The sequence below is a fragment of the Lissotriton vulgaris genome, chromosome 1_1, assembly GCF_964263255.1.
Source record: "Lissotriton vulgaris chromosome 1_1, aLisVul1.2, whole genome shotgun sequence".
Classification (NCBI taxonomy): domain Eukaryota; kingdom Metazoa; phylum Chordata; class Amphibia; order Caudata; family Salamandridae; genus Lissotriton; species Lissotriton vulgaris.
Window position 1 is genome coordinate 72,280,352 of NC_141685.1, and position 20,802 is coordinate 72,301,153.

General features: G+C 44.8%; 1 protein-coding gene across 1 annotated transcript in view; it reads left to right on the top strand.

The window, feature by feature from the left end:
- Window positions 1-19,753, top strand: part of LOC147737357 (uncharacterized) — a 30,671-nt gene extending 10,918 nt beyond the window's left edge. Inside the window, exon 2 of the mRNA XM_086925776.1 lies at window positions 16,015-19,753. Within this exon, the coding sequence (XP_086781902.1) occupies window positions 17,210-18,688 (1,479 nt within the window). The 5' untranslated portion in view covers window positions 16,015-17,209 and the 3' untranslated portion in view covers window positions 18,689-19,753. The remainder of the gene's footprint in view (window positions 1-16,014) is intronic.
- The last annotated feature ends 1,049 nt before the right edge of the window (window positions 19,754-20,802 follow it).

The window sequence follows — 20,802 nt, forward strand, 5'->3', positions numbered from 1 at the left end:
AGGCTACCATCAGTGCATCATTGCAGACCAAAAGCATGTAGCAATCTATTGTATCTTCCCTCCCAAATTCCCAAAGTCACCAGCTGTGGTGTGAATTCCTGGGTGAATTTTAGGACCTCTGAAATCCGGCCACCCTCCACCCTCCAGAAACCCTGAAGCCTGGGGCAGTTCCAGAGCATGTAGAGTAGGGTACTGTTCTGCCGGAACCCTCTATGGCAAGGGTCATTGTCAATTCGCCCGATACAGTACAGCCGGGTCCTTGTAATGTATGCCCTGTGAGGTAATTTTAGCTGAATAAGTTTGAAACCGGCCCGTATAGCCACCTCTCTCGCTAGCAGCATGCTGCATCTAAGTCGTCATCTTCTAGTCCCAGCGACATAGGTTATATTGGAGAAACGGGCAGGGAATGCAGACTCTGTATGGGTGAACACAAATCCAATAAAAGGTTAGGCAAACGAGCTGCACCCCTGGTGAACCACTGGATTGAGGCCCAGCACACTGAGTCTGACCTTCGCTGGACCATATTTTTTCAGACCTTGCTAAGGCCATTTTGCGTCTTGCCGCATACAGCGCTACTTGTTACAAGTAGCGCTATATGTGGCAAGACGCAGAATGGACTTAGCAAGGTCCGAGTAAATAATAAAACAAAAAGAGAACGAAGCGTCTATATGAGGCAGCGTATAGAAAGGACCCATTATTTCGAAAGTAGTTGACATCACTGCCTGTTGGGGTGGCACTTCATCTGATAACTGTTCGGAAATAACTATTAAGGAGGCTAACTTTTCAAAAGCAGTGTTATGAACATTTGGACACGATTTTATCAAATTAGATCCTTGAAAAAGCTCATGGGGGCGAAACGTGCATCGGCTGTTCATGACTTTCTTGTTTTAGCTGCTTGCTAGCAGAATGGTCAGCTTAATTTAGCCTGCTGTGCCAATATGCAGGACGTGCACTTTACTGACGAGCCCTAGGCAGTGAACCCATTTCCTACTGTGACGCTCTACATTGAACTGTGACGCCCTACATGGAATTCTATGAAATCCTTGCCTCATTTGGTTTCTAAGACCCACATTATATGGGATTATCTGCCTGCTAGCAGAATACCCTGCTCTACTTAGCCCCCTGTGCCAACATGAAAAACGCGTACTTTTATGAGCCCTAATATTTGAGTTCATTTTTCAACTTAAATAGGGGAAATCCATGATTGTCGCAGCGCATTGTTTGAATTCTCCACTTATAACGCCACGCCTCCCCTTTTATGTTTTAGCTGCTATGGAAAAGTTGCGGTTGGGAAACGTGCATTGGTTCCAAATATCAATTGTTCTGTTTTCATTTTTTCAGTCATCAGAACCGATTAATTCTTGCCTTCACCCCGACGGGGGAAGACATTTGTCACCTTGCATCTCTTCCACTTGTTGACCTGCCGAATCACGGGCGGGAATTGCAAAATGCTGAGAAGTCGAGTTGGGCGTATAGACCCCCTCGCAAGGTACGACATGTGCTGGGTTTGACTCATATATGCCTTGGAGAATTTTGAGTGACTATTATATCACGTCATCATACCCGGCAATCAACCTTGACCTGTGCATGAAGACGATAAGGTCAACATGCAAGGAGCATATTGCTACAAGATAAGCCAAGGAGTGACACTTAAATCATCATCTATCTAATGACATTTTGGAATTTACAAATACCCTGAAGAAGTTCTTGTTTGCAGAACGAAACGCATTGGCTGTGGCCTATTTAAAAAGAACGAAAAGAAAGCAATAAAGAAGACATTTCAATCACCTTGTTAAAACGGACTGGATACAAATTGAGTTGATTGTACATGAATACATAAATTGGAATGTGGTGCAACTTTAATATAAGTTTACATATATGATTGACCCTGAGGGATAAGGGTGGTGCCTTTGGACAGAGGGCATTTTTGAAGTTTGCACACAATATGATTTTACTTCTGTTTAAAACATCTGGTATACTTTCTGAGGTTGGAGCCTATGGTAGGCTAGTTGGTTCACTGTCCAGTCTAAGTGTTGGTGAACCGAAGTGTTGAGTGCTGCAAGCAGATACAGAAGGCAAGAGAGATTTAATAGAGTTTCAGCAGAGAAATATATCCAAAGGTGAATAATATTCATGACCATGAAGGGGTCAGATGGTGTGCTTGATGGATTAGCTGATTTGAGAAATCCGGAGTTCACCAGGTGAAAAAAGCAGGGAAGGGAGAGAGAGCAGTAAATAGATAAAAAGGAGAAGAGAGGCAGTAAGTGAGGTATCAGGGTGTTCCCAATAGTGGTGATCTTAGAGGAAAGTATGACGGAATGGCAGTGGCAGATTGGGTGGTGTGCTTGATGAGTGGGTAGATTAAGTTTGATGAAGGATGTGGATGAGACTGTAGTGATCAGATGGTATTTTGAAAGTATGGGTGCTTGGCATTGGCAGCAGCTGGAAAGTGTGTGCTTAGTGCATTTATGTTGGTAGCAAGATTTTTTTGTTTCATTTGTAGGAAGGTCAATAGAATAAATATAGACTATTATCGTGGTCTGGGGTAGGCCATCTTAATTTGCTGCAAGTGCAGGAACCTACAGATGTTTCTGTTTTCACCCTAGCATGTGCAGGTTATCAGCCCAGCTGTTTTTGTTTACTGAAAATGTCAACTGCAGATCTAAATCACTTTTTGATTGGTCAATCCCATATGGTGGGTCACATCTTTTTATCCTCTCTTTTCCCCTGTTAATTTGGTCAGTAACATCCTAACCAGTCCTGCTTCCTGCTTGGGCTGTTTCTTTATTAGCTCCACTCTATTTTAAGATCGAGGCTAGGCAGCGCTTGTGCTGTCTTTTGAGACATGTTGTGTATACTTTGTGGGCTTCCAGCCCGCCCATTGCTTTTCATTTGTTTCTTTCATTGTTCTCTACACATCCTTGCTGCAAGTGGTTAATCTGTTCTATTTGTCCTTTTTCATGTATTGTATCCTCCCATGGGGCACCGCCCCATTTACTTGTAGTCTTCCACTTGTCCCATTTTGGCAACTGCAATAGGGACTGCTTTTTCCTTTGTCTATGAGCACTCTTACGAGTGCTTGATGTTTTCAGTCGCTCGGAGTTCCGTTTCAGTAAAAAGGGATGCAAATCATATTCTTATCTCGTTACATTTGCTGTGCATTTAAGGACCGAGGGCGCCTCCCCACTGCCGCTTTCAAACGCCAGAGCTGCTCCCACCGCCCTGTTAAGTGCTGTGCGCACCACCTGCCGGGATGGTACAATGGAAACTGCAGGTATGCATATTGATTTAAATATATAACACAGTGGGAAGCGGTTTGGTCAATGTTCACACCAGCACTCTGAAACTGTAATCAGACGCTGTAAATGTCTCAAGTCGTGCAAGTGACAGCAGGGTCAGCTAATACTGCGCACAGCACTGTTAATATGTGCTCAATCTGAATAGTGTTTTACGTGAAAGCGTAATACTACTCAAACTTGGCTCCTTAATAGTAGCTGCTGTACATGCTGCAGCGGGCTGTGTTGACTCACCTCTGTGTTCAATCCAGTTCAGCGTCCAGGATGTAGACAGGACCCACTGGGTTGACATCATTTTCCTTTAATGTCCGAAACCTGTCCTAGATTAGCTGTGCAAACTGGGCAGAGTAAACCCTTTTTTCACTTAACTCTCAAGGTAGCGAGAGCAAGTAGTCCCAGAATTCTCAGCTTGGTAATGTTGGCTGCTTGAACTCAGAGCTCAGCAGTAAACCTACAGACTCAAAAGAATGAATGAACAGCACACTGCTTATCCTGTCAAGAAAATGTACTTCACTCACTCAGTTGCATCCAATACTACATTAATCAAAAGCAGGTCAATACCTCTGCCTTCTAAGTTGTCGGGTGCTGCGCTCACTCATGTCTATCCCTGCCCTCCCTGGTATCATTTATTTTTCTTCTGGTTCTGATCCCTCATCCCATCCAGGGGCATTTAGGATTGGCATGAATATAGTACATGTGAATGAATGAATGAATGAATGAATGAATGAATGAATGAATGAATACACACTTGTATGGCGCATGGCTACCCCAGGGCATCCCAGCACTTCCTGTGACACCATTCAATCACCACTGATCACGGAACGAGGAAGGTCTTCAGCTGCTTCCTGAATCTAAAATGGTCAGATTCAAGGCGGATAAAATCTGGGAGCTTGTTCCAAGAATTGACTGCATTATAAGAAAACAGCCGGCCTTCAGACCGACCCGTTTGATCCTAGGGACTGCAAGCAGTTGCTTATTACTAGACCTTAAGGTCCTCTTGGTGCAATAAGGTTGTACCATGGACTGAATCAAGGAGGGACCATTACCAGAGATGGACTTGTGGACAACGCACATGACCTTAAACCTGATTCTTTCTTGAACAGGGAGCCAGTGCAGCCAACCAAGCGCCCACTTAACAGAATTACGTTTAGGGATGTTCAACAAAAGACGGGCCGCGCAATTCTGGGCAATCTGTAATCTCTTAATAGTTCCCTGTGGCCCACCAAAATAGACTGCGTTCGCGGAGTCCAGCCGAGACATGATGAGGGCCTGAACCAACAACCGTCTGGCATCAAATGGGACTAAGGAAAGGATCTTACGTATCCACGTAAGAAGACCATAACAGGTCCCCGCCACTTTACATGCGGGCGCAGAGAGGTTCAAGTTGCAATACAACCAGACACCCAAACTCTTCATTTGTTTCTTCGGAGCCGGCGGAGAACCAAGACAACTGGGCCACATAAGATCTAAATTGTTGGGGGATGCATGGCCCAGGATCATGATTTCTATCTTGGCCCCATTTAACTTGAGAAAGGACAGGTCCATCCATTCAGATACCTTAGCAAGGCAGGCAGCTAAGCCCGGCTCAGATTTATCTTGCTGACTAAGAGACACCACCAATTGGGTGTCATCAGCATAGGTCACAATGTGTATTCCCCAGGGGAGTACCACCCCCGCCAAAGGCCTCATATAGATGTTCAACATGGTAGGGCTCAGTGACGACCCCTGGGTAACTCCATACTGCTAAGGTCTTTGCTGTAAGAGGGCTCCTTCTTTAAAGACGGTAAAAGATCTATCTGTCGAGAAGGACTGGAGCCCTTTTAAGGCAGTGCCTGCGACTCCCACCTCCCTGAGTCTTTGGATCAAGATATGAAGGTTCACGGTGTCGAAGGCTGCGCTGAGAACTAATAAAATAATAGCAGCGCAGCCTCCATCATCCATGATCTTTCTGGATTCTTCCACCACAACAAGGAGGGCCGTCTCCATGCCCTGATGAAGCCTGAATCCGGTCTGAGTCGGGTGGAGGTAGTCATTTTCCTCAAGATGAGCTGCCAATACGGAATTCACATATTTTTCTGTTAGTTTGCTAATTCCTGGCAGTAAAGAAATGGGGCGATAGTTGGCCTAGTCCTTCGGATCCAAATTGCTCTTTTTTAAGAGGGCCCTGACTCTAGCCTGTTTCCAAAGACAGGGCACCTGGCCTGTTCAAAGCGAGGCATTTATTACATCCTGCATAACTGGGCACACTATCTCTGAGACCAAATACAGAGTGGCTGGTGGGGCAGGGCCTGCAGGCGATCCTGATTTCAGACACTTCAAAAGATCCTGCAGTACAGGCAGGGAAAGTAGAGGGAACTCATCCAGCATAGCCTGTTGTGGAAGCAGTTAAATATTTGTATCTAGGATCCTTTGGTGAAAACTAGAATAGATGTTTTGAACTTTAATGGAAAAAAGTTAGCTAACTCCTCACAACGCTTTAAAGCATTACCACCATCAACAGGGAAACTAGGGGGGAAAGAAGAGATTTTATCATTTTAAACATTTCCCGAGGGGAATTAGATGCTGAGATGATTTTTCCGTGATAATAGCTGGCTTGGGCAGCTTTTGTTTCCTTTTTATAGACCTTAATTGCCTCTCTATATTTGCCCTTACTTATTGCTGTAAAGTCCTTCCTCCATGTCCTTTCGAGTTGTTTACAGAGTATGAGTATACCAAGCTTTCATATTTGGGCCTACACAGTGACAAAGCTCTTTCTTGGGAGAATTATGTCACGCGAAGACTCCAGCCAATTGTACAAATTCTCATTCGTCTAAGTTGGATCAGAATGAGGAATGGGAGTGGACTCTATAAGACTGGTTGCCCATCTTTCCACTGGAAGTTTAGACCATATACGGCCGAATTGTTTAGTTCTAACTGACGGTTGTAAGGACTCTTGGGGGGTCCAGATAAAAGCTAAAAGGAAGTGATCAGACCAAGGAATCTCAATAGACTCAACCAAGCGATGTCTGTGAGATTTGTCAATAAGGGATCAAGCAAATGTCCCAGATTATGAGTAGGGCCAGTCACTATTTGCTTGAATTGAAATGTTTCTAAGCATTCAGTAAGGTCATTCACGGGGGAGAAATCGAGATCCTGAAAGTGTGAATTCAAATCACCCAAGATAGAAAAATTGGACGACAGACTCGCTTCACTGGTAGCTACCTCTGGGAGGTCTTCACAGAAATTACCCAGTGCTCCTGGTGGGCAATATATATGAGAATCCCAGAAAAAGTACAGGTTGGAGGGTAACTTATGCCAAACGAAAGGCTTTTACAATCAGATATGTGGTAGTTGGTGGCTCTACATCTATAGATGTCTTTACAAATAATAGCAGTCCCCCCCCCCACCAATGGCACGATCTTGCCTAAAAATTGCGTAGTTTGGGGGGAGAGCTTACACTATATCCGCATAAGAATCCTTATTCGTCCATGTTTCCGTGAGAAAGAGTACATCAGAACTCCTCTCCTCAAGAAGAAGGTGAATTTGAATAGAATGTTTTTGGAGGGAGCGAAAGCTAAGTAAAATAATGGAAATAGGTTTTACTTTACCCTTACCATTAGTCAATGGGGGAGCAGCCTGGAGGGGCTTAAAATTATAGTTACATAGAGGGCAACATATATTCTTCTCCTCTAAAGACAGACTATGCACGCACTCACTCCTGCTCTCACCTTTAACTCTAAACAGCTGATCCCTATCATAGCCATACTTGTCTGAAGAGGGTCGAGCAGAGGTTCTGGCCCCTGGCCACGTCCTGGCACGGACGGGTGCAGATGGGCTTGCCACTGGTGCACCCACTGCGCGCGTCCGCTGTGCGAAGGCGTAATCGGCAAGATTTAACGCCGATAATGCGTGCGTGAGTGCGCGTTAGCACGCAAAACTAGAGAGCTAACTCCAATTCCCCTAACACAGAGCGGAAGTTCCCACAGAGCCTATCAACCAGCTCAGAGTGCCCCCAACAGAGTGAAGTGTAAGAAGGAAGTATTTCACACCACAAAATTAAATGCAGGTAGGAAGTATTTTCACACAATTTTTAAATACAATCACAAATTAAAAAGGAGACTCTTGCTTCTGACCAGGGTCAGAGCGGGAGAAAAGTGCAGTTCATTCACCCTCATACACAAGTGCTCTCAGTCTTAAGTGTCTTACCCCTTCACAACATGAGTCAGTCCTGTCAGGGTCCCTTTCCAGCTGTCCAGCATTCGCAGGGCACGCCTGCGCGCTTGAGAGAGCTCTGGCCCACTAGCAGGCTTTTGTGGAGCTCTTACGTCCTGGGTGCATGGCCGCGTTCAGTAGGGCACTCTCTTTGCCTTTTCTTTACAGTTTAAATACAGTTTACAGTGAAGATCAGTAGTCCTAAAGTTTTGCGGTACACCTGGCCTGTTGGTGAGTGAAGGCCCTCTGGGGGCCCCACCATCTGCAATTGAGCCCACAACATATGGCCGGCTGAACCCCAGGCGTATCTTCAGGCAGGGTGTTCGACACTTGGGTAGTTGTAGTCCCTCCTGGGCTTCTGGCATGGACCGCTCAGGAATTTGGCAGATACAGCCCCACACAGTCTCTCCAGGAAGTCCGTAGATTCAGCCGCTCTTGGGTTTGTTAAGAATTTGGCATGTGCAGCCCTGCATGGGCTGGTTGGCAGCACACATTTATCACTGGACTGGGCGTCGTCATGGGCGTTGTCATAGAGTATTATTTTCTGCATTGAGCTGTTGGGAGAGTCTGGGGGGACCGTCTGACTCCCTGTCCTGCTGGATGGATTTCCAGTAGTTGGCTTCCTCCGTCCCATACAGCTGCTAGGGATGCGCTGGACCTTGCTTCTACCAGGACAGCCTCGTCCTCCTGTTGGATAGTCAAAATCCCTTCTCTAACCTGACAGACAGACAGGCAGGCAGGCAGGCTTCTAGGCTCTTCAGAACCGGTACCAGCAATCAAATTCAAATTTCAAAGCTTTATTCGATTATTCAAAACAATCATAAAAGCATACAGTATTAAAAATACAGAATAAAATACAAAACGTGCAACACATATTTCAATAAGATAAACAGCTCAAATGGTATCAGGTATGTCGGCCAGACAATCAGATATTTATAAAGACCAAGGTTAAAACACCAGGCTTTTCCTATGAGAGACAGCTTTTAGTAAAAAGGTAGCGGTAAAGAAACAAATGTCCAACGTATCAAGTGCAAATAACAATTTCATCGCTTGGGCAGTAGTAAACACAGAATATTTCTTAAAAACAGGTTTGAGGTAGTAGAGACGAAGGTGCAAGTAAAAAGGGCAGATAAGCATAAAGTGCAATGTGCTTTGCTTTGCTTTGCCATCACAGGGGCAAGGGGTTGGGCTATACATTTTCATCTGTGGAAAAGCCACCAAGTTATGGGCAATGCCTAATCTCAACCTAGTGAGAACAAACTGGTGAGATTGTTTGGTAATGGCTTTTAAGTACATAGGCATGCCCCAATCGTCCAACATGTTAGAGTGGTAAAATACGTGAGTAGACATGAGGCTACATTGGACACTACGCAGGTTAGATTTGGTCCCTAGAAAAACATTTTTAAGCTCCTTTTTTGGTACAGTGACGGTACTCAGGGGGTCATCAAAAATATCAAGATAAAAAATTTCACTGTAAGAAGATGAGACATAATTTAACCAGGGGATCTTACGGGCATTGTCCAACCGAAGACAATCTAAAATGATCTGCCTGGTAAAATCGGTATTATCCTTAGCCCAGATTGACCTCCAAGCCATAAGAGGTCTCAATCCCGTTAGGTCTGTAAGATAATCCACGCCCACCTCTCTATGGCTCAGTTCAGTGGATGCCGAGGAGGGAAGGCAAAGGAGTCTTTTAAGGAACTGGTTCTCTGTAACTTGCAGATCCCTGTAATTACAGTAGCCCCATATACCTGATCCATATAGGGCAATAGATACACATCTATGTCTATAGATATTTAACATGTCAGGGATGCGACGACTACCTAGTTTGGATGCAAAGCGGAATACTCCGGAGGAGCTTTTGCCCATCTTGGCATTCACGTTTAAAATCTCTGGTGCCCAAGTCCCTCTGTTATTAAAAGTTATGCCGAGATAACAGAATTTGTCCACTACCTCTATTCTGTGATTGTTAAAATGAAATGGTTTAGAAAGTTTCATCTGTTTCCCGCAGGCCATAATGAAGGTCTTAGAGTTATTAATTTTTAGTTTTCTCCCCTTAATAAAATCGTAAAAATAGTTCATAAGGTTTTGGAGTCCATTCGGGGTACGCGAGAGTAGAACCGTACCATCAGCATATAGCAGGACCGGCACAGGGGAACCACCAACCTGTGGGGAATCTGCCTGTACCCTCTTCAATTCGGACTCCATAGAGTTTATAAAAAGGGATAAAAACAACGGGGCAAACACACAGCCTTGCCTTATGCCTGATTTAACCCTGATTTTCCTGGTACATTCCCCAGCCTGGCCAAAGCGGATCTGGGCTGATAATTTATTATAGAGTCTGGCCAGAAAGTATAATATTGCTGGCAGGGCTCCCATTTCCAATAAAGTGGACCATAACAAAGTATGATCCACTAGATCAAAGGCACTTGAGAGATCAGCGAAACTGAGAAATAAAGAGCCCTGTTTCGCTTTGGTGTATTTCCCGATGATAAGATCGAATACACTGCTCTGTTGTCCCAAGACCCTTACGGAAGCCATATTGAGATTCAGCTAGAATTTTATGGTCCTCCGCCCATTCCTCCAATCTCATCAGTAGGACCCTGCTCATGATCTTAAGTGAGGAATCCAGAAGGGAGATAGGGCGGTAGTGCTTAGCCTCTCCTCTATCTCCCTTCTTGTAGATCAGTAGAATTATGGATTCACTCTAGGTGGATGGTGTACTATCCCTAACTGAGGCATTAAACACCTGGGTCAGAAGCGGCTCCAAAGTGCCAAGTTGGATTTATACAGGTCAACCGGGACCCCATCCGGTCCCGGTGCCTTCCCCCCTTTACTTTGACTGATGGCAATATCCAATTCTTGAAGAGTAATACCCAGGGATAGCTTAGGTTCATACAGGGCGGCAGAAGAGCTAGCACAGTCCTCCCCAGCCGGGTCAAAGATTTCTGTAAAATATAAAACCCAATTATCTTCGCTAACCTGTGCTGATAGTATAGGGAAGTCTTCCTTTACAAGAAAAGGGATGTTGACCGTATTCCAAAAGAGCTTACAGTCACGCAGTATTGCAGCTTTAGTCAGATCATCCCAGGCAAGCTCCCTTAGCTCATGTTTTCTACGTGTTAGGTGCTGTTTGTATGTCTGCCTGAGGTATGTAATGGCCTCCCTGTCTCTGGGTTGTTTAGAGAGTGCCCGCTTAAGTTCTTGGAGGGATTTGGTGCATGCACTATCAAACCAACCGGCATTTGCCTTCTTTGATAAGCCTTTGGTGATGGTAAGGGATCTTTTTATGATAGTACCTAATTCCTCAAAATCGGCTATAATACACTGAGAGGATGCCTCTGGATCCAAACATTTAAGTATTGCTACAGACCCCGCTCCTACAATTTTGTGCTGCAGCTTCTCGGAGTTATCCGCACACCATTTAATGCGGATGCCGTTCTGCCTACAGGGGGTTAAGTCTTCTACTATCGTACGCTGGATGTTAACCGGAGACCCCCAGATAGAGATCAACATGGTGATGGCATTATGATCGCGACTTCCAAAATCTACAACAGTAGGAACCGTACAAAATGGAACAATATGTACAGAAACTAATAAATGGTCAATAACAGAGGCCATATTCATTCCTACAAAAGTCGGTACTGGATTACCCTCATGGTCTGTGGCCGGGGAATGTATCAGTAGATCCTGGTTAAGCATAAAAGAGTTAAGGGAGTCAACATAAGGGGAGTGTATAAAATGTGCCCGATTTTCCCCATTATCCCCGTCATACCCGCAAATTTTAGTGAATGAGTGGGGGCAGGTACGAATATTGAAATCCCCTCCCCAGATGATATCAAGAGGTTTATGGATGCCTTTACATATATTACTCACTGCTAAACCTAACTCATCCACAACTGAGGTATTTGAAGCATCGAACAAATTGTTGTAATGGTTAATCAACAGGGTTACATGACCCCTTTTGTGTTCCAGGCTTAAAATTTGCGAGTGAAAACCCACAGTCTGGTGCAATTTCACACGGACAGGGAGGTTCACAGAAAGTAAGATTACTAGCCCCCCCTTTGGCCCTGCCCATATTAGGCCTTTGTGCCGGGTTGTTATATGACACAAATCCATCAAAGATGATATCAGTTGTTACCCACGTCTCCTGAAAACATAAGACATCAAACTCGGAAAGGATTTCGCTCCATCCCAAGGACGACATTTGCCGGCTCCAGCCAGCAATATTCCAGCTGGCAAATTTGAAGCCGGGGGTACCGGAGGCTGGTTCAATAGCCTCTGGTACACTAGAAAATGTCATTGATGGCATAATGGCAACGGAGGAGACCGTAGGAACAGGAGGGTGGGAAGGGACAGGGGGGTCAGCTCCCTGGGATAGTGAATGTACCGAGGTAGGGGTGAGGGGCATTACGGGGGCTGGAGTGATAGATAAACTTTTACCCATAGCTGCTACTAAACTGTTACCAGGGGGGTCAGTTCCCTGGGATAGTGAATGTACCGAGGTAGCGGTGGGGGACATTACGGGTGCAGGAGTGATGGATAAACTTTTACCCATAGCTGCTACTAAACTGTTACCAGTAGCAGGGAGGGTGGGGACTGAGACATAAGTTGGAGGTAGTCAGTCGACTCCATCTAACCCGTTAAGACAGTTAAATCGGTTAAAATCGCAGAAGGGGGTCTCCGGAGGCAACAAGACCGTTCTTGCTTCATATCCACGAAATCTGCCCCTCCGCTCAACCCTCGTCCAATTACCTCGGCCTTGATCATGATGCATATGGATAGGGGGAAAGAAGAAGGACACTGACAGCGTCTGGATGGTGGAATCGAGGGATCTATTAAACCCGGCACATATGTGCAAAACTGCCCTGGGGTCTCAAACTCACCGTGATACAGTCCCCAATTATAGACTTTCTGGTTTTACCCAGCCAAGGTACCCTTCTAACCATGATAATTTCATTATGAAAGTGGGCCGGGAGGGGTCTATTCCAGTTCAGCCATCTAATGACTTTACTTTTGAGGGATTGGAAAGTCTCGGCTTCTCCAACCTCTAGGGGAGGGACACCGGCCAAAACTACCATGAAGCGATTGGCTTCAGGGGGCAGGTCAGGCCTACGTGGTCTAGGGACAATCTTATCAGGGGGTGGGGGAGCTATATGATCGTTGGATGTGGCCCCGTTAGTAGTGGTCATTGATTGAACTGGGCCTACTGGTAGCAAAGAAGGAATGTTAGAATTGCTGCTTTGAATCGGGGCTAGATTGCCCATAGGGGGTTGCAAAGAGGGAACAGCAGTATTCACTAGAGGGGGACCTAGATTAGTGGGGGTGATTTGGGGGTTAGAGGGATTAGAGAGAATATTAGACTTGGGGAATCTAGCTAGAATAGCAGCAGAGGTTTTCTCAATGTTAGTCAGACGAAGTTCAATGCGTTCCAGTTTGGACTCTAGGGGGAATAAAAAAGATTTAAAGAGGGCTCCCAGGGTTTCTCAAGAAAAATCCAAGCTAGGTAAAGGTTGGGATGAACCTGGTGTGGGATTAAGGGAATCATGTTGATGTTTGGCAGATTTTGATTTGCCACCCGATTTCGAGTTATATGGCCTTTTACTTTTGGTTGCAGCCCCGTCATTAACCCCATTTGATATAGTATCACAAATAACAGCGGAATCTGAGGGAATGGGCACATTAATATCAAGGGCCATATCAATTTCTGGAAGAATTTCGTTAACCAATATGTCCAGATCAAGTGACGCCGGGTTGGTCTCAGTAGTTGTTAAGGATGGGCCCACCGTGGCGTTATTATTAGTCTCTGTAAGCCGGTCGGGGGTTTTAGCATTAGCCAGAGTACCAAGGGAAGATCTTTTGTAGGCAGATAGTTCCTTTGATAAACGCTTCTCGAGAACGTTTATTTCAGTGTCAATGAGGGTATTAGCTCTAATCAGAAATTTCTCCATACCTCCAGTAATAGCCGCTCCGGCTAAAGATGACTTGCTCCTGGTTTCTCGACAGGACATCTCCCCACACTAAGTATGTCAAGGAGTAGTAGAAAAAACAAGGGGGCGGGCCCGGCCCGGACACGATCGGTCACGAACGGGCACAAACGGGCCCGCTCGTGGCCCGGTCTTCGCCCGCGCACGTCCGCGCGCGTCCCGCGGGCCGGAAATGTAGGTCCACCTATATAGTTCTTAGAAGGGAGAACACGCCCCCCAATTTGAATGCACAGGGAGGAGGCGGCGGGAAGAGGACCAGCTGTGGCAGGTTGGCGCGCTCCCCGCTGGTCCTCGCAGTCCCGCAACGAGCCTTGGTGGATTGTGGCTCGAGTCCTGTGTGCACAGTCACTGGGGGACCCAAGGAGACGAGTGGTGCCCGCGGAGCGGGTGCCGCGAGCCGTCGGTCCGGTTCCCAGAAGATAAGGCTGCGTGAAAGGTATTGCAGAGTCCGGCGGCTATCCAACCCGCCCTTGCAGGGAGACACACGCAGAGCCGATGTCCAGCCCCCAATTTGAAGGCACTGGGAGGAGGCGGCGGGAAGAGGACCAGCTGTGGCAGGTTGGCGCGCTGCCCGCTGGTCCTCGCAGTCCCGCAACGAGCCTTGGTGGATTGTGGCTCGAGTCCTGTGTGCACACTCACTGGGGGACCCAAGGAGACGAGTGGTGCCCGCGGAGCGGGTGCCGCAAGGCGTCGGTCCGGTTCCCAGAAGATAAGGCTGCGTGAAAGGTACTGCAGAGTCCGGCGGCTATTCAACCCGCCCTTGCAGGGAGACACACGCAGAGCCGATGTCCAGCCCCCAATTTAAATGCACAGGGAGGAGGCGGCGGGAAGAGGACCAGCTGTGGCAGGTTGGCGCGCTGCCCGCTGGTCCTCGCAGTCCCGCAACGAGCCTTGGTGGATTGTGGCTCGAGTCCTGTGTGCACACTCACTGGGGGACCCAAGGAGACGAGTGGTGCCCGCGGAGCGGGTGCCGCGAGGTGTCGGTCCGGTTCCCAGAAGATAAGGCTGCGTGAAAGGTACTGCAGAGTCCGGCGGCTATTCAACCCGCCCTTGCAGGGAGACACACCAGCAATCAATTCAGCCTACTTGTGATGCCCCTTCAACTTGGATAGACTGTCAGGCAGACACCAATCCTGTTGGCAAGCAAGCACCTGAGTGCTCTGCAGAGCACTTTATTCCTTGGTAACAGAGGACTTTGAACTGGAGCATACAAGAGGGCTAGATGGTCCCACTTGTATACACAACTGGTAGAAAGGAGATGTAGTTTACTCTGGCACACTCTCACATTCTGTGTATGCCCCTCACAGGCTACACCCACCAACATGGTTAACACGCACTTGAGATGTTAGCTCAAAAGCCTGGGCAGGGACATAGAAACAGAGCATTAAATGGGTGCGTCAGTAGGACCCCACTCCAGTGATCCTGATGCAAAGATCTTATCAGGCTATTGATCCTTACAACAGGGTGCATTGCCACCACCGCTCTAGCTGTTAAACCCATGACAGTCCTCTGCCTTAAATAAGGGCACACTTGGTGTGACCCTCCAGGTCACAGGCCCGGTCCAAGACCTCTCATAGTCCCTTGTTACAAGTTGCACAGTACTGGGGCGGCAGAAAATTCTCACATAATGGTTTCCTTTAGTTTGTGATAGATTTCCCCAGTAACGTACAGGTGCAAGGTGGACGCCATTGAATGGGGATCTGCCATGAGGAGCAAATTTTTCTGGTCTTCAAACCACACGCAATTTGCCATTTCATAGGGTTTTTCTCACTAATATTTACCACCTGTTTCCAGCAGGTGGTAGATATATTCATGTAGTTGGTTTTGGGGGTGTCAAGAGTAGGGGAGGGAAAGGGAATCTGGTTCTAACAGGGCAAAGCATTGTGTGTTCCCCCAGTTAAAAAAAAAGATAGCACAAATCTTGGTTGCTACTGCTGCAGACAAAGTCTTTTGCAGATTTTCCGTCAAATGTTTCCATCTGGAAAAATCGTGTCAGAAAAACCTAACAACTGATAATCAGCTGGAATAAAATTAACACATGAAAGTACACTTTAATTTCTTTGCGCTTCGGTTAGTTGAGGGATAGATCTAGGCATAGGGCTCGCATCACACAATAGATTATCGTGAAGCCGAGGCCAAAAATCAAAAGTCAGGATAACAGATACATGCAGTTGGCAACTTCGACAGGGGAAAACGCCCGTTGTCAATGGAGGGGACATTCCCAACCCAGAAATCTACATTACATATGAATGAATAGTATTTTTTTTATAAATAGATGATTTGTGCCAGTCCATATGACTCTGGGATACTGCGTTACAACTCCACAGGGTACATGTAAGTTATGCGAGTCTATTAAAATTTTGGAAATTTTACAAATTCTCACTCTTACAACCGAGTGCTCTCAGTTTACAATTCTTCGCTCTGCTGTGTCAGAAAAAGAGCTAAAATTTATCAAAATTCTCCAATTCTGCATTCATTTGACTTGTAACTTATATTTTTGGAAATTTACTTCTATTAACTGTTTAATTTTAAATCTACAGATTGAAATTATGTGCAAAGAACGCAAGGTTTAGCGCTAGGCAACCGAATGTCAGTGCCATAAGGAGGATTATTTTGAAAAACGGAAGGACATCCAGCATTTTAAGTTTGAAGAATTTCTAAAATCTAGGTGTTTCGCTGACCTGGGAGCTGAGAAAAGTGCTATACCTGTAAGTGAAGTCTCTAATTTTGCATTTCATTAACCCAGAGCAAAGCCATATTTGTGCACACAGCATCAGAAATAATGTTGAAAGACCACTTCAGCATGCTCATCTGAAAAATTATCAGAAAGACGAATTGCCTCAGCATGACAGAATAAATGTTAATCTAAAGCCTCATCTAATTCCAGAGAGGAAGCACACGGTGCATAACAGAAAGTTATTGCAAAAGGTTTCTTCTACATACCATCATAGAAAAGACGCCGAAAGAAGACTTTGAAGCCGACACATCCGACAGAGAAAAGCACTGAGATTAAAAATCACTCTTGCTCAACAACCGTTTTTAACCAGTGAAAACTCGAGACTATCTGCCTCTGGATATAACACCTCAAACCACTCGCCTCTCTTTTGCAATTCCCTTAAAGATACACCATTTCATTGTGTCCATGACCATCTCAAATAAATGTTTCCTTTTTATTGTGTACTGTTCTGTGATGGATTCTATGTAAATTGGCTTAGCATTATCTGTTGTGCAGGAGTATATGTAGAACTGTTAAATATAAAAACTGATTAAGTGAACACTGGGGAGCTATATCTAATGTGAATCCCTGTCATCAGAACTACAAACTTTGCTCAATGTATAAGAAGGTTAAAAGGAACTGATGTTCTGCGACTGGTGATCCACAATAGTACTGTGCACGTTCTAACGTCCTCGGTTACTGTCATTACGTCAGTGCAAAATGGAACTTAACATTTAATCATTAAATATCCGACTAACACCTTATCACTGCTTTGCTAAGAACCTATACAAATGAATGTGAGAAAAACATCAGTCACAAAATAAGTTGCTTCCGAAGAGGTCATAACCTGAAGACCATTATCTGCAAGAAACCTGTCAACAGGTGCTTATAGGGCAACTTCCAGACAAATTTTGCTCAATTCAAGCGTTACGGAGATTGCCCATGATTTGTTTCAGAGATTAATGCTGACCATTTTCTAAAAAAGCCGGACTCCAGGAAGGATCTGGATCACTCCAAGCATGGCATATGAGCAAAAGAAAAACAAACTTGGTGACATTAGCACTAGAAATAAATCTTGTAAAAACACAGACTATGAGAACAAATTCAGTGTTCAACCCAGCCTCACTCAACACAAAATAACACAAGCTGGGGAAGAAAGATTTAGCCATAAATCTCATGTCACTGAACATGTGAAATTGCTCACTGGGGATAAACGCTATCAGTGTTCTGAATGCCAAAAATGTTTCCGCAATAAATCGCATCTAATTGAACATGTGAGAATCCACACTGGGGAAAAACCTTTTCAGTGTTCTGAATGCCAGCAAAGATTCTGTAGCAAAATGAATCTTTCTCGACATGCAAGAACCCACTCTGGGGAAAAACCTTATCAGTGTTCTGAATGCCAAAAATGTTTCCGCGATAAATCATATCTAACTGAGCATGTGAGAATCCACACAGAGGAAAAACCTTATCAGTGTTCTGAATGCCAGCAAAGATTTTGTAGCAAATTGAGTCTTTCTCGACATGCAAGAACCCACTCTGGGGAAAAACCTTATCAGTGCTCTGAATGCCCGAAATGTTTCAGTGGCCAAAGCACTCTCACTCGGCATACAAGAACCCACACTGGGGAAAAACCTTATCAGTGCACGGAATGCCAGAAATGTTTCATTGACAAAAACACTCTCACTCGGCATACAATAACCCACACTGGAGAGAAACCTTATCAGTGCTCTGAATGCCAGAAATGTTTCAGTTACAACAGCAAACTCACTGAACATACAAGAACCCACACTGGGGAAAAACCTTATCAGTGTTCTAAATGCCAGCAAAGGTTTTCTAACAAACCGAGTCTTTCTCGGCATGCAATAACCCACTCTTTGGAAAAACCTAATCAGTGCTCTGAATGCCAGATATGTTTTACTGTAAAAAGCAGTCTCACTCGGCACATAAGAATGCACACGGGGGAAAAACCTTATCAGTGCTCTGAATGCCAGAAATGTTTTAGTGAAAAAAGCAGTCTCACTGATCATACAAGAACCCACACTGGGGAAAAACCTTATCAGTGCTCTAAATGCCAGCAAAGGTTTCGTAACAAACCGAGTCTTACTCGACATGCACTAACCCACTCTTTGGAAAAACCTTATCCATGCTCCGAATGCCAGAAATGTTTCCGTGAAAAAAGAAGACTCACTGAACATACAAGAACCCACACTGGGGAAAAACCTTTTCAGTGCTCTGAATGCCAAAAAAGGTTTCGTAACAAATGGAGACTTACTCGACATGCAGTAACCCATTCTTTGGAAAAACCTTATCTGTGCTCCGAATGCCAAAAATGTTTCAGTGAAAAAAGAGGACTTACTAGCCATACAAGAACCCACACTGGACAAAACCGTTATCGGTGCTCTGAATGCCCAAAAAGTTTCAGACATAAATCTAATCTCACTGAACATGTAAGAATCCATAGTGGGGGAAAAACTTATCAGAGCTCTAACTGCTAGAAACGAGCTAGAAGCTGTTACAAGCACCATAATCAAACACACACAGACCAAAATAAATTTCTGTGCTCTGATTGCCAGAAAAGATTACATTTTTAATGCAGTCTCACACTATATGAGCAAACACACACAGGAAAAAAGCGTCACCAGTGCTCTGAATGCCAGAAATGCCTCTTTGATAGGCACAGCCTCACTAACCATGAGAGACTCCACACTGGGAAAAAAACATATGAGTGCTCTGAATGCCAGAAATACCTTCAGAGAAAAACACAATCTCACCATGAGAAACTCCACACTGGAGAAAATCCTTATGCTAGAAACGCTTTTATCTGAAAGACAGTGCTACATGTCATGAGAGATCCCACTCTGGGGAAAAACCTTATGAGTGCTTGTAATGCAAGCAAATCTTTGGTTACGAACTGCTTTTCATTTGACATGAGTGTACTCACACAGGGGGAAAAAGCCTTAGGGTGTTCTGAATGTCAGAAAAGGTTTGTTGACAAATATAATCTAATTCGACATGAAAGACCCACACTGGATTAACGCCTTATACGTGCTCTGAATGCAAGAAAGGATTTAGTCAGAAAAGAAAGTCAGTCTCACTAAACATGAGAAATGCATCCACACCAGGTGAATAGGAACCATCATCCTGAGTTGCTGAAAAGCTTCTAATGCAACCTGACTTTACATGTAAGAGCAAAAATTGAAGTTGCAATAGGTTTACTTGCAACCTCAAAAGAATTTTGCGGGATTGAAAATAGTCAACAAATTGCCAAAAATCAGCAGTTACAGTACCTGAAAGTTACAAAACTCTCAAGGTCACTCCTCGACTCAGAGAAATGTTAGTGCTGGCAAAATCAACTAATTGCCACAAAATTCACATTATTTCTGTCTAAAATGTATTAGACCCAAAAGGCTCCTACTCACCCTTGTTTGTTTACATAAGACTGAAATATATATTTTGGGTGCAGTGTTTTGTACACTTTGTGAACATTATTGAATGCAGAATTTTGATGATAAAATACAGCAGAAGTTAAACGTAATAAACAAGTTACTTACCTTTGGTCACGCTGTTTCTGGTGGATACTCCTTGACCTGCTAATTCTTCACCGTGAGAATATTCCCCAGGCGCCAGACTGGATCCTGAAACTTTAAAGCAGTCCTGCTGCACGCCGGTAGGAGACATCGCGCAGCTCAGTGTCAAATTCTTTCTGCTCCAGAGTGACGAGCGAAGACGCATATGAGCACTAACCATTCTCATTGTGAACAAACCCAGGGGTTCGTGGGTTCATTATCTCACAGGAATGTATCACATATGCAGGCCATGTGTAGAGATTAATTCACCTTTTTTTAAATGAATAACATTCAGATGAGTCCTTTTCATTTAAAAAAATTCAAATTGTATTCTCAGTAACAAGTGTACATATACATTTCTGAGTAATGTCAGCACAGTGCTCAAGCTGAAAGTGATATGATGATAAAACAATCAGATCCACATATTATACTCATAAACAGGACTGTGAATTACTTTTGTACAATAAAAGTTAAGCAAAACTGATTCTCAGGAGACATAGTTCATGTGAAACAGTCCCTGAATAGTCAAAATTTAGACTGTTTTAGTTAATTATCATGGTCTAATCAGGACAGTACATTGCTGCCTCTCCCGTATACTTATCACGCTGTATCCTGTACACCTTAGTAAGGAATCTTCTGTTTCACAGGCCAACTCTGAACCTTGTGGGCTGGATCCATATAGTTGAAGCCCCACTTGCAAAGAGTGGAGGTAACATGGTGCCCCTCCCCCTCCCAGTTTGCATCATTCCTATCCTATCTATCTTAAGCAGTCCTTGCAAGTGTAAAAACGGGCCCCCTTTCACAGGAGCAGCACAACGGAAACCCATCGTTCTGCGTGGAGTTCTGTATTGTTTTGTGTTTTTTTCAAATTATTGAATTTTGCAGGTATTTAACTGTTTACAGCAGGGGTCTCCAACCTTTTCTTTAGTGAAAGCTGCTTCTGATAAGTAAAAATTGTTAGCTGCTGGAGGCTAAACATCTCACGCAGTTACCACCTCCACGCCCATCTTCATTGCTTTAGGCCTAATATCCGTAGAGACACT